The 13,736-nt window shown below is 49.1% G+C and overlaps 5 protein-coding genes across 5 annotated transcripts; 2 read left to right on the plus strand and 3 right to left on the minus strand.

The window, feature by feature from the left end:
- Positions 1 to 1,094: 1,094 nt before the first annotated feature.
- Positions 1,095 to 1,483, minus strand: N7537_011237 (U6 snRNA-associated Sm-like protein LSm8; the record flags this gene model as incomplete). The annotated part of the gene is made up of 2 exons (XM_056902291.1): positions 1,095 to 1,396; positions 1,459 to 1,483. The coding sequence occupies 2 exons, from the start codon at positions 1,481 to 1,483 to the stop codon at positions 1,095 to 1,097; spliced, it is 327 nt and encodes a 108-aa protein (XP_056747578.1).
- A 783-nt stretch (positions 1,484 to 2,266) lies between these two features.
- On the minus strand, positions 2,267 to 3,642 carry N7537_011238 (putative proline-rich, actin-associated protein Vrp1; the record flags this gene model as incomplete). The annotated part of the gene is made up of 2 exons (XM_056902292.1): positions 2,267 to 3,445; positions 3,526 to 3,642. 2 exons carry the CDS (start codon positions 3,640 to 3,642, stop codon positions 2,267 to 2,269), a joined length of 1,296 nt encoding a protein of 431 aa, XP_056747579.1.
- A 235-nt stretch (positions 3,643 to 3,877) lies between these two features.
- N7537_011239 (uncharacterized protein) lies at positions 3,878 to 5,146 on the plus strand (the record flags this gene model as incomplete). The annotated part of the gene is made up of 1 exon (XM_056902293.1): positions 3,878 to 5,146. The coding sequence occupies one exon, from the start codon at positions 3,878 to 3,880 to the stop codon at positions 5,144 to 5,146; it is 1,269 nt and encodes a 422-aa protein (XP_056747580.1).
- A 125-nt stretch (positions 5,147 to 5,271) lies between these two features.
- On the minus strand, positions 5,272 to 6,609 carry N7537_011240 (60S ribosomal uL1 domain-containing protein; the record flags this gene model as incomplete). The annotated part of the gene is made up of 5 exons (XM_056902294.1): positions 5,272 to 5,837; positions 5,958 to 6,135; positions 6,200 to 6,341; positions 6,451 to 6,486; positions 6,526 to 6,609. Coding segments are annotated over 5 exons (897 nt in total), but the record flags the coding sequence as incomplete, so codon positions are not given.
- A 1,183-nt stretch (positions 6,610 to 7,792) lies between these two features.
- Positions 7,793 to 11,451, plus strand: N7537_011241 (uncharacterized protein; the record flags this gene model as incomplete). Its single annotated transcript, XM_056902295.1, has 12 exons — positions 7,793 to 8,035; positions 8,110 to 8,138; positions 8,193 to 8,232; positions 8,289 to 8,577; positions 8,630 to 8,743; positions 8,807 to 9,132; positions 9,196 to 9,591; positions 9,642 to 9,888; positions 10,628 to 10,804; positions 10,921 to 11,165; positions 11,237 to 11,302; positions 11,359 to 11,451. 12 exons carry the CDS (start codon positions 7,793 to 7,795, stop codon positions 11,449 to 11,451), a joined length of 2,265 nt encoding a protein of 754 aa, XP_056747582.1.
- Between the last annotated feature and the right edge of the window lie 2,285 nt (positions 11,452 to 13,736).

A 13,736-nucleotide genomic window follows, 5' to 3' on the forward strand; every position in this document is an offset into this window, starting at 1 on the left:
AGGAGAGAAGTAAAAGGGAAGTTGCAGTCAGATGAAATGGCAATTAGGGGAGGTCTGAGGGGGCGGTGGTTTCTGCCTATGTTTCGCCTTGAGTTTTTCGATTTTTTTGACTGTTTGCGGCCTAACCCGGGTATATACATATATGCAAAGGCAGGTTATAAGAACAAATTCATTGACCGACTTCTTTTCTCTACATCTTCAAGCCTATTATCCTACGTTGAACTCTGTATACCTCACATTGTCCACATTAGCCTCCTAACTTGCTGCGCCAAGGCCCGACAGGGGCTATGAGACCATACTCGTACAAAGTCATACAGACCTGCCCGAGTGATTGGCAATGTCTGTAACATGACTGCCTAGTTCTCTATATCTAGTTCTCTTAGTCTTAGAATTATATTTCTTTCTCTCTACAAGGCTACCCTGATACTCCGTAGTCTTGTACACCGTCGTACGAGGTAGGCTTGGCATCTTGCCGCGTGGAGTCAAGAAGGAATGTGGCTGCAAACGGTAGGAAATTACTCCTTGTCTTAGAGAATGTAGAAAATTAGAAGGGTAATTCACGCCCCCTATATCGAATCATACTGTTGATGTCAATTCACATTCCTCTAGAACATAAGGGCCCCGCCATCTCATACTTGGGAGGGGCAAGTAGTAGTAAAATCCGGCCCCTGTTGTAAATTCATCTGTGTGCCCAGCGCCGTCTGTGCTCTAGCCCCCGCAAAGTCATTCGAGGGGCAAGAATGCCGAGTTGATGGCAAATGCCAATGTGCAGCCCCTTCTATATGCTTTGGCCATTGCATCATTGCACATCAGAGATGTCAAGAGAGCAAATCATCGCCCGTGAGAGATCGCTGTAGGTTGGCAACGGAAAATAATCAAAACATGGCGCATCGAAATTCAACACCCAGCGTATCTGCGCATCGTTGTAGGGCCAAGGGCCAAGCCTACAACGGCGGATTCAATAGTAAAGGGCCACACGCAACGCTGGCAAACTCCAGGACTAATCGGCTTGCTGAATCATTGTATCGCATGCAAATGGTTTCCCCAAAACGCCCGAAAAATGACAATGGAAAAGAGCACCGTGCAAATCCCGCTCATGCATTCTTCGTGTCTCGGATTACCTCGCCTTTAACCTTGGACCAGTCGATGTCTCCGTCCATTTTTTCGTCTATTTCACCGCACACCACCACATTGTCACCGCGGATCAGGTACAGCCCATGCTCAATTTCGGCGGAGGGCTCGTCGTCATCTGGGGTGCGGATGATGCGTTCAACGGTATTAGCGAGGACAAGATTGGTTGTTTGGTCGGTCGACAGAAGATCGCCGATTAGTGTGCGGCCATCAACTGTGAGGATGAGGACTTTTTCTGTTCGGTCGAGGTTTGTCAGCACTTGGTCTATGCATCTATGCATGTAGGAGATGGCATGTGTAAGCATTTTAGTCAACTGCAAAACTTACTATTGACGTAGAAGTGGAGAGACATGGTGGATGGGAGTGCGGCGGGTCGACAAGGTAGGGTGCAAGGGTATCTCAATTTGGCAGTTGATCGGGTACAGGTAGATCCACCGCGGAGTCGTGATCAAGCTATGTCTCAAGCTGGTTGTGTGGCTGTAACACTAGTCTTGGGGTAGCTCTCTTGCTTTGCTTGAGCAGGAGAGAGTTCGTGGATCTTCGATCACTTCGGAGTCCGTCACTTCGCGCAAAAAAGTGTTCGCCGAGGTAAAGAGCTGGATTGGTCGCGGTTATTTGTGCGCGTCAATTTTGATTTGTTGAGAATAATAAAGCTCGCTGGGCGAAAACCAAAGGTATAGGAGCTCCGTTTAAAGTTCGAGGCCAATTGAATGTGAGGTGATGGCAATGGCGCGGAGCGGGTCTGTGCTGTTTGTCAAATCTCAAGTGAAGATTGCGAGAATCCTCCTGGGTAGTAACAATAAATTCGAGTCGGTAATCTCGACTGATAGGGAAGGGATTGGTGGCAGCGCGTGTATTGGTGCTTCATGGTTGTTTTCCACGATGAACGATTGACATCCCCGATTTGATCACGTGCCGAAGCTTATGGGAGAGGTGGATACCACATCATTTTATACTGCTTAATGGAAGGTGACGAGAGAGATTTATAAGCTAGAAACATGCCCAGCTGAGTTTTGTTGTACAAACTTCGCTACAGTGACAATAAGCTACATAGATGATCCTAGTGTAAAAGGATTTATGTATAGCAATTCACTATGTGTGCACGATATCGCCCGCAATTTCCCATGCACTCCAATCAGCCTCGCAAAGCAGTCAGATCCAAAGGAACACTGCTGCCCCTTCCAGCGCGGTACCGGCGGTCTCCGCCGATAAATTGCCGTGGTTTGGGGAGCAGCCCATCGCTTTGGAATTTGAATCGCGAGTCTTCTATTCGGACTGGGCCATGTCCTTGTGTTGAAGGGGTTCGTGAGCTTGGTGCAGGTGGTCCACCATTGGAAAGTGTATAAGCGCTAGGGTCCAGCGCTGTAAATGGTTCATGGGAGACAGGGCGGGAAGAAACAGGGGGGGGTCGGGATGGCGGCTCGCTTGGCGGAGCTGCAGGAAGTGAAGTGGGAGGAGGTGGTGGTGGTGGTGGAGCACCTGGGGCAGCTGATGGGGGTGGCGGGGGAGGTGCCGAAGGCGAAGAATGTCCCAGGGCGGAACGGGCAGCCTGCGCAGCAATTGATGGCGGGGCTACTGATGGAGGAGGGGGTGGTGTCGATCTAGAAGCAGCCGGCGGGGGAGGAGGTGCCCGAGTCGCGGGGGCTGATGGTGGAGGTGGCGGGGGTCCGGACGGTTTTCTCGATGCAGGCGGTGGTGGAAGCTTGCCTGGTGCTGGAGGTGGAGGAGGCGCGCGTGGAGGCGGCGCTTCAGGGGCCTTTGTAGCTGGCGGTGGAACTGTAGAGGGTCGTGAAGCAGGTCTCGGGGGAGGCTTCTTCAAGCCGGCAACCAAAGGATTTACCGGTGGTGCAGGCGGCGAATCGGTCGATGAGGGACGAGGAGGCGGCCTGGCTCCAGGAGGCCTGGGAGCGGTTGGAGGCTTTGGAGCTGGCGCAGCAGGTGGTCGACGTGCGCCTTCGGAATCAGAGATATATGGCGAGTCTCGATTGGCACCTGTATCGACACCTCCACGACTGCGTAACTTGGGCATCCCACCAGCAAATATCCCCCCTAATTGAGGTGGCATTGCACTGGCTGTACCATCTGTCCCAGAAACTCCTTCGCTGTTACTTCGCAATCGATTCGCGGCTGGACCGGATGGCACAGGCGGTGCAAGCCCGCTTGGAGGAGGCCTCGCGCCAGGGACAGGTGGCGCACTCGCAACGGGAGGGGCTGCTGAGACGCCTCCTGATCCTCCAATTATAGGTGCAGATCGATCATTGGTAACAGCTTTCTTCAGCCGGGCGCCCTTATGGATATCAGAAAGAAGTGCGCCCTATCTATAGGTTAGCTCACTGAATGCCTTGAGTGGCAAGTTGCTTGCAGCAATGGAAATTAAGCACCCAATCTACATACCCGGTCTTTAGCCTGTCCTTTAGAAGGTCTGCCTGGGAGACCTCCTGGAGGGGGCGGCGGGGGAGGGCCACCCAAACCTCCCGGCGGCGGCGGCGGGGGAGGAGGTGGTGGCGGCATGGTTGTAGATCAGATGATGAGATTATCAGGTAGTCGATTGCATATAATTCAGAAAATAGTCAGGTCGGGAAGATGTGTTCCTTGAATAAAAGGAACATGGGGTTGTTAGGCAGAGAAGTAAGAAGACGTCAGGGTACGAGTACGGGGAAGTGGACAGCGCCGGGGCGAAGTCTCCGCCTGGACTCTCCCATCGGAAAAATACAGCTGCCTCACAACGTTACTCATCACCACAGCCATGAAAAGAGTTGCTCTAACAGCCAATAAAGGCTCCCGGCCACAGGGCCCGATCTGTCAATTATGTCAATTCTCGACTTCAACGCCCCGTCGTGGTCTCCCTATCGCGCGTCTACCCGCTCGCGCAAGCCGAACTGCGGCCTCCAATCTGCGCTTACAGCCCTCGAAACGAACCGATAAATTGGTATTGGGCTCTCCTCTACTTATTTCTCGCCGATACGCTTCCGCTGCAACCACTAAGATAAGCCCGGAGGCCGCAATCAAAGAGATTGCGCAGGATGCATCTGCCCTGCACCAATCGAACGCTGTGGCCTCCAACGAGGTGGTAGTAGAGTTGCTACAAAGATGCCAGCGCGTCGCCGAGTCCCTTGTCTCGCGAGAACGGGATCAAAGCGAGAGTTCCTCAAAGGGCGAGGGCAGTGCGATCTCTTCTTTGCTGGACCTTGAAGAGAAGCAAACTGCTGCAATGAGCAAAGGCAAACCAAAATCCTCACTACACCCGGACCCACGACTAGCAGACTCAGTCTCACAAATTGCCATTGAACTTTTGAAGGACGAGAAGGTCTTCATCTCGCCCGAAGCTCTGGCCTCCTGCACCGAGACCCTGACTCTGCTGCGACGGGCCGAGCACTTCCCTGAGATCTTCCACCTTTACGCCTACAAGCCTGTCCCAGAAGAGGGCAGCTCTCCAGTGAAGTTGCTGAAGGCTAATCCCAAAAGTATCAACAGTGCCGTTCCGGCGGGGTTGGCTAACATGGCTCTTGGGGTCGCCATTGCACAGAAAAACCTGTCGCTCGTACTAGCCATTATCGATAACACTTTCTGCGCCCCCGCCTTCCACCGTGCGAAGATCTTCAAGAAAGCCGGTGTCCCTCTAGCCGGCCTTGCCGCTGCCCCGGCTGCTTGCTATGCTCTCGCATCATGGGCCGCAACATTCCAGAACACCATGGATCCGAACGTAGCGACTGGTATTGCGTTCGCCGCTACACTGGCTTACGTGGGCGGTACATCCTCCATGGGCATATTGGCCATTACCACGGCTAACGATCAGATGGAGCGTGTGGTCTGGATTCCTGGTATCCCTCTGCGGCAAAGATGGTTGCGCGAGGAAGAGCGCGCCGCCATGGACAGAGTTGCTGTCGCGTGGGGTTTCAAGGACCCTTATATGAGAGGCGAGGAGGTTGGCGAAGAGTGGGAAAGTCTTCGTGAGTTCATTGGCATGCGGGGCATGATTCTGGATAAGACCGAATTGATGGAAGGCATGGAGTAACTTGATTCCCTGTATGTGTATCATAAAGAGTCTTGTTTCATATAATGAGCGATTTACAATACGTTTTAAGATTTATCTACAGCTACAGTGTACCAGAACTAATATTCGGTGTGGAGATAGAAAAGTGAGACCTATCATGAGCTTCATATTTTTTTTTCAGTCGTGAGACTATGACATAAACCCAGTTCTCAGGCCCAAACTAGAAAACACCGGCGCAGTTAAGCGACAGATAATCTAGTAGACACGGTGGGGGGGAGACATGGAAGCCTTGATGACAAGACTGCCAACGTTCTGCCAGCCCTTCTTGAGGAGGGAGACGAGGTAGTTGATGGCGAGCATCAGGTTGGCAACAAGGGCCTCCTTCTCCATCTCGACGTTACCGATGGCAACACCGAGGCACAGAACCTTCTTGAGCTGGAACTTGATGGTGGACTTGACGTCGGTGACCTTGGCGGCCATGTCCTCAGCGTGGGAGACGGGGGTAGGGAACTTTCCGGCCTTGGAGAGACCGGGACCGAGGAGACGGGGAATCTGCTTGATCAGACCCTCGGAAGCAAGGAAGGCATCGTACTTGCGAGCAAGCTTCTTGATGAGCTTCTTGTTCTTGTTGAGCTTCTTGAGATCGTCAACGGACATGGCATCGATGTTGTGGTGCTTAGCACGGTCAAGATCGTGCTGGTCACCAAGAATACTATAGATTTCGTGCGTTAGCTTCTGTGTTCAAACGAGGTGTACATTTCCTTCGCCGTCGCGCATCGTAAACGGATGTAAAATTTTGCGCTGCGAGAGGGGTTGTCGATGAAAAACGCACCAGATGGCCATGTTGGGGCGGGGGACGGTGGGCAGCTTGATGGTGCCGGAGAAACGCTTGTCACGCTGGGGATCGTAGTTCTTCAGGCCGATCTGAAGCTCAACGGTCTCGTTGAAGTTACGCTTCTTCTCATTGAGAGAGTAGTTGAGAAGGTTCTCGACATTCTGGCGCACTCCGGCTGTAATGAGACAAGAGCAGTTAGTGGCAAGACCATGTAGGTGAGAGCATAAGGTGAAACGTACCGACTGTGATCTTGGACATGATTGCTACAGTCTTCCAAAAGAAGTTGAAATTCTTATGGTATGGCTCTGCGCTGAATGCTTGAGAAAAGAAATTGTCGAGGGCCGTGAATTTCTCCGCTTGTGGGTGTGGACTTGCGCTAGTCTATATTAGTATTAGCGGTGCCCTAGATGGGATTTTTTGCTTGCTGACTCATTCTATGGCCTGAGGCATAAACATGCAATATTACTGCTCCAATTTCAGCAAGACGTACGCTGAATGACTGAGGATACGATAGCGTTTGTCGTTGCTATAGGATTATACTTAGATCTCATTAAAGTTGTCGAACCCCATCCCATAGAGCAACTTTTGCGCCAACGTCACGTTGACTGGTCAATACATCCACGGACTTCACCCTCACTTCAATTCCACTCACTCATACAAATAATTGCATTAGCAACTGTCGGCTCGGCTTGAATAACAATATTGGTGACCCTGACATCTCTCAATATTACTTGACCATGTCAACATTGCTACTGCTCCAAGTAACCGCCGAGCCTTGCCTATTACGCCTTAGTCATTACTACATCTGGAATCCTTGTCGTTACTTCCAACAGGAATGGATCCAATTCCTAGATGGGAATATAGACCGTAAGGAATTCATAATTCAGAGTTCACAGTTATCTATGATTTATGTAGGTACGTTCATTCATTATTGTACTGTGGATGTACAATATAGAAGCATCGGTCCGCCACATGGCCGACCCGCTTATATCGTAGCGATCATTACTCTGTTGTTTATCCTATTTCATTGTTCCTGAAAGGAAATTTGTCATTTAATAATACTATTGTGTGGCGATAGTGGTTAGGATTGATCTCATGTGTACTTAGATAGTTACATTGTTTTGCGGATATCCCGAAGATCTAGATCAGCCGCAAGCACAAGTCTGTATTAAATAGGAACATAGTAGCCCGGCCGAGTGAATAGAATCATTTTCACAAACTGACCTACATTGTATTGATTATTGAATACATACAATATATATACCCACCTAGAAAGATCTTCAAGACTCCGCGTCATCAGCATCTCCTGACCTCGGTTCAATATATATTGAATAGTCTGAATGACCGATAAACACACAAGCTTTCGCTAAGTAGACGGGTACATAACATAGCAGCCCCAAAAATGAGCAAATAGGGAGCTATTTTATCTATTTTAGGATAAATATCGACAGGTGAAACAAACTTGACATGGTCTGCGGGGGCTGCAGATGATCGCAGCGCTTAAACGTGACCGGCGGCAGCGTCAGCCTCAGATGACTGGTCACCCAACCCCCCTTTGGCGTTGAGGGCCATTGCCTTGCATTTTGATTTAATTGAGGCTGCACCCCAGTGAGATTAGAATATTTAGACTTGACTTTCTGCTTATTCTTTTTGTGATATACTTCGGGTTTACATTTCATAACGTTATATGACCACATGCGCACCCGATACCCCCTCCTGATTTGACAGCAGATCTTTCGACTATTGACTATTAATTTTGTGGCCTATTTACAAGTCATTTCCTCCAAATTCAGCGTCTGAAAAACCACCCGGGCAGTTTGCTTTGCTTTATCATGTCTCATACAACAGATTCACGCGACTCAACTGCGCCTCAGGACTACTACTCAAGTTTTGACGATGAGGGCGCGTTTGTGGAAAAGTTCAAGAATATCGACGATAAGACGCAGTTTTACACTGCTATGCGCTGCCTAGAGGATCCTCTTACTCAGAACTTTGTACTCGATTTCGGGAACGAAGAGGCCTGGTGTGCATCTGATCTAGGCACCAATGAACTGAAACTATTGCTGAGTAAACCGGTACGTTTGTTTCACGACATTCATCTTGGTTGATTGTAAAGACTATCCAATAGCCGTGACCTGACATGATACAGAGAGACAAATGTTTCGGTACACGGTGGATGTAAGAATTAAGTACTCAAATGTAGTTGAGTGTATCCTGACATCCTGATTATAGTAATATATGGGCACCAGAGGAGCAGAAAGAAAGCATAAGGGTAGGATGTTCAATTTCATTCCCATGAGCAGTAATGACTGACCATGGATTTCCTAGGCGATTACCAAACAGTATGGGGTATCAGAACGACTACAGGGGATGATGTGCACAGAGCCAGTGCATCCTGCACCCAAAACTACACCTACACCATTACCAACCAAAAGGACCTCGCAATCACCTAGTATTGCGCCGTCGTTCCAGCACGAAGTGGATGATGCGGAGAATGCACTCAAACATCTCGCCGATCTAGATAAATCGCGCCAGTCGGCATCATTCAAGAACCTCACCTTTGCACAAGTCACGGATCAAATTTGGCATTTCTCTTCCGTGGATCATGGTCCTCGATGTAAGTATAACATCCCAAAATTGAGTCGGATGAACATTAAACAATCCATCAGACACATGTATCGGCTATAATACGTTGTTTGTGATCCCCACACTATCACAACCGAATGGCAAAGATCTCCCGGACGGAAAACGGCTTTGGACCTGGCTGATCCAATGTGATGATGGTATGAGCCGAACGGCGATACCCCATTCCCCGAGCCTCGAGTGCAGCGCTGACTTGTTTGCAGGCACAATAATATCAATCCAAGAGAACCCGTTCGCAAGACAGCAGGGAGTGCCGATAGACGAAGCCAAGCCAGTCCTCGACATTGTGCGCAGAAACATTCGCTTTATTTTCGCTGGCGTTTCGAGACAGCACTTTGCCATGTCCGAGAGCGAGTCGCTAATCACCATCCGGGTGCGCCATTTTAGTGACCTCGGACCGGATCAAGCCAATATCAAGCAAGAAGATGGGCCGAGTTTGCTCTTCTATTATATCTTCGATGACTGGGTATCAAGTTATGGACTTATCGCGAAGCGAGAACACAAATATGGTGTTGCTTTGGAGGAATTGGTGAGTGTCGTCCTTGTATCACGTTTTTGTTGATGTGTTCTGACTGTGACTAACTCCGCGCAGAGAAGCCAAATGCTCCATCGTCCGATAGTGGATTTGGTGAACGAGTTGCACTGGCTGGGCCGACGACTCGCCGTTCTCAAACGATTGTACCAAAGCTATGAGCTTATCATGCGGCGACTCTTGCAACGGCAACGCATGCTTCGCGACGAAGCGCGTTCGGCGCAACCAACTGCGCTCTCGTATGGAGCCACCTTTGGCGATATGGAGTTTGTGGATATGCGCCAGTCGAGTGTCGTGAGCAACCCCGGTTTTCATAACACAACTGAGAAATCGGTTGGGGTGCAGTTGAGCTCGACAGCTGTGGCGCGCTTCGAACGGTTGGTTGATCGCATCAATCTGTACTGTTTGAGCGAGATTGAGAACTGCCTCAATGAGAAAGAGTCCTTGACATTCCTGGTGGGTATTTTGCCGATCTTTATTCCGAGAACAGTGTTGACATGGCCTAGAATTTCAATTTGATTGCGCTCAAGGACTCGCAGGCAGTTGAGAAGCTCACTCGGATCACTATTCTGCTAGCCAAGGCAACCATTTTGTTCCTGCCCGTTAGCTTGATGAGTGCATACTTCTCGACAGAACTCATTGGTGTGAAGAACGGATACACTAAGGCGCAGTACTGGGTCAGTTTCGCGGTGATCTTCGTTACAACCATCTTGCTCTTGACCGTTTTCGGTTACGCCAGCGATACCGTAGAAGGTAAGACGATTTACCGGTCTATGGTACGAACATTCTTCCGGACGTCTCGCCAGAAAATATCACGACGATCAGAACAATAGGAGAATAGGAGAGACCACGGAAGAACCAAAGAGAGAGGACCCAGAAAATTACGCAGGCAAGATAAGTGTGGAAGTTCGGGCCTATCAGTCGGGCCTATCAGACACAGTGGGACCGTTTTTTGAGGGTCTTAGCCCGGGGGAGGGAACTCCCTTTGGTATTTCACTTACGGGGCCAACACGGTGTCCTCTTCCTAGAAAACATATACGTTTCCATCTATATAGGCAGAACTATTATAATAAGTATCATACATATATGTACTTGAACCTGTAGAATCATAAGTTATTTCTTTTTTTTCTCTCAGCCTCATTTTCAAAACGTGGTGTTGCCGTTGCGTGCTCCCCAGGAAAACAGCTGACGAAGACTACGCCCACCGCCATCGGTCGTATTTCTGCGTATTCAAAACAAAAAACGAAACCCCATTTCCCCTTCTGACTTCTCTTTTCGATAATTCCCCTGAACTTGTGCTCTTTACTTCTAAACCAAATCTTATACCTTTTTCTGCCGGTAAGTGGTTGATCCGGTTTTGACTGGCTCGTGCCCAGACTTGCCCCCCCCCTGGATCTCTGACCGACAAGTCCACAACACGTTTTCTAACCCCTCCGCTTTTCCCCTTTCAACCACATCAACTCGATATCTCTCTGACCTATCCACTCCTCAGGATCCGAGGGATTTCTCGCTACCGACAATATGGGTATTACTTTCTCGCGGTTGTTTGACCGGCTATGGGGTCGCAAGGAGATGCGCATCCTGATGGTCGGTCTTGACGCCGCCGGTAAGACCACCATCCTGTACAAACTCAAGCTCGGTGAAATCGTCACCACTATTCCCACGATTGGTTAGTCCGCTCCCCGACCCATCTACCGCCGACACCGTGATGCGCTCTTCGCAATTTCATCAGGCCGTGTGGGAGAAATGTCGAAACCCCTTCCCGGAAACTGACGCCTAATGCAGGATTCAACGTCGAGACGGTCGAATACAAGAACATTCAGTTCACCGTGTGGGATGTCGGTGGTCAGGATAAGATTCGTCCTCTGTGGCGCCACTACTTCCAGAACACCCAGGGTATCATCTTCGTGGTTGACAGCAACGATCGCGATCGTATCGTCGAGGCCCGTGAGGAGTTGCAGCGCATGTTGAACGAGGATGAGCTCCGCGATGCTCTCCTCCTGGTGTTCGCCAACAAGCAGGATTTGCCGGTAAGGATTTGGATTATCGGAGAATGTTTGTTAGATGAAATGTTATGCTGACCTCCCCCGCTTTTGTCTAGAACGCCATGAGCCCCGCCGAGATCACGCAGCAGCTTGGTCTTCAGAGCCTTACCCGTCGTGCTTGGGTAAGTGACATCCTTCATACATGCGATATCTACAGGTTCACTAACGATCGATCTAGTTCATCCAATCTACCTGCGCCACTACTGGTGACGGTCTGTACGAGGGTCTGGAGTGGCTCGCCGATGCGCTCCGGAAAACCAACCGCGATTAAGGTCTATAATGCGAATGCGAATCGGACGTGTAGCTGGATGGAGAATACCGAAATCTGCAAATGATGGATTGATGATGACGATGGCGGGGAGTTCTTTGGCCACACATGACATTGATCTCTGCAAGGAAAGGGGTTCTGCAACTGGTTCGCTACTTCTTTTGATGTTCTCTCTTCAAACGGCTCTTTTTCCTCTACGCTATGCTATTAGCCTCATTTGTTTTTTTTTTCTTCTCTCCGACGTCGCCACTCCAAAATTACTTCTCTGCCTTGGAACCCCCCCAGAGATCTGTATAAGTACTCAAAATTGTAAAATCTCAGGATCTCAGATTGGGCAAGGAGAGAAGGAGAGAACAAGAAAGGAACAAATGAGCAGAAACTTCGAAATTTCCATTTGCTTTCTATCTGCTTTCCTATTTTGGCCGCTTTAGGAGGCCTGTAGGGCTGAGTCGGCCGCAGTAAATTTCAGTCCGGGCTCAGGTACCATCACGTGTTGGACTATAGCACTCGAGGCTTTGGCGGCCATTCCGAGGTTGTTTATATTTTAGTTCTTATGGTTAAAGTACAGTAATGAAGCTTCTATCTTACCGCAATGTCTAGCCAAGAACTTTGAGATAATGTGCTACATGTACAATATGCATTGCAGTAGGATTATCCACATAATTAGGGCTAGTGGACTTCCATAGAATGCCCCAGCTTTATAGGACAAAACGCATGTAACTGCCTGAATGAACGGTATAAATATACTCAACTCTGACTGCCGAAGACGCGTTGCCGCGTTGATCGATCACAAACCATCGGTGTCTGCGGGTTACTGATATGGCCAGAGCTTTGTGAATAATTTCGTCATCTTTGGCCAATCTGATGAAGACGTCTTTGAATTTCCAGCTGTTCATAAGGGCTGTCTCATAGTCTTTGAGATCGACCATGCCATCCACCGGGAGCACGGCTTCATTTTGGAAGCATGTCAGCAATTTCCCAACCCCATTTATATTCTCCTCTTCCTTGGAATGAAGATCAACATCCTCATTGGTAAAATTGATCGGACATGGTACGCCTGGGACAAGCCGTTTCAAGTGAGCAACGAGCGACACGAGTGATTCACGAAGGCAAAATAGAAAACAAATGGCGGTTTCCCACACACCCGTGATGAGCCAAACTGGTTTCATTAGAGGACAGACTAATAACGGGGGGATTGTTTTTGAAGTAAATACAGCCGTGCATATCGAGAGTCGCACGGATTAAAGTGATTTGAATATCAACCACTTGGGTGATCAATTGGAGCGTTGACTTTCGAGGCCATTGATTCTAAACAGAGCCCAGGCAAACACCGGGCGCTTTTTCTTCAAAGACATACTCAATCCCCACAGGACTACTTGCCGAGTCAAAGGACCGTGCTAGAACTCGAGGAAAAGGGATTTTCAGCACGTCGGAAAGCTGTAGAGTTAAATTATATTGTATGTAGAAAACACGAATCAGAAATCCCACCAGCTTGCGTGTGGCGATCTGGGAAGTAATCGTGAGACGAGCAGGCCCGGCGTTGGGATTCGAGAGCTATGCGAAAACTTCGCAACCGTTATCCATTGTCAAACTAAATGCCTTGTTGTGTAGGGCTTCTGTACACTTTGTAACTCTAGTGCCTAGTGTGAGCATTAGCATGTTATTATATTGCAAGTTCCTCAGGACAGCAACGCACAGGATTGAGCTCCCTAGCAAACACTGACGGCAACCCGAACTAGTTGCTGTAGGTTAAAGTTCACATAACGCTTGGACAACTATTTTTTCTCCATTGAACCTTGGAATTCGAATCAAGTTACAATTATCGTCAAAAACCGAAAATGAAATGTGCAGCTACAGCTACAGCCACAGCCACTGGTGCTTGGTGTATCGGTGTAGATCTTCCTCGGAGATCTTCTTTCCTGGAAGAGAAAGAACCTGCTATTTACCGCATTTCGATAGGATTATTGTGTGCTCCAAATCCGATTACTTTGATTGTACTGTGTCTTGGGATAGAGCTCAGGAGAGCGAGATATGAAGTGTCGTCTGCCTAGGCGAGACATAAAGAAGCTCATATTCTGGGATCGAGAGCATGAAAAGGTGTGCATGTTGCGTTTCAAATCGACCCAAGGAATTCTAGCAATAATTGGCCTTGTAATTTTGTAAAACAGTCACCTGGGGAGTGCTATAGAAAAGTGTGATGGGGCTTCGAAGGTCGAGGAAGGGGCTAAGTTAAGCCCGTGCTGACATATCTATTAAGCACCCCCCAGGGCTTATAGAAGCAGGAGAAT

Source organism: Penicillium hordei (assembly GCF_028827395.1).
Source record: "Penicillium hordei strain IBT 12815 chromosome Unknown utg000006l_segment0_segment0, whole genome shotgun sequence".
Lineage (NCBI taxonomy): Eukaryota > Fungi > Ascomycota > Eurotiomycetes > Eurotiales > Aspergillaceae > Penicillium > Penicillium hordei.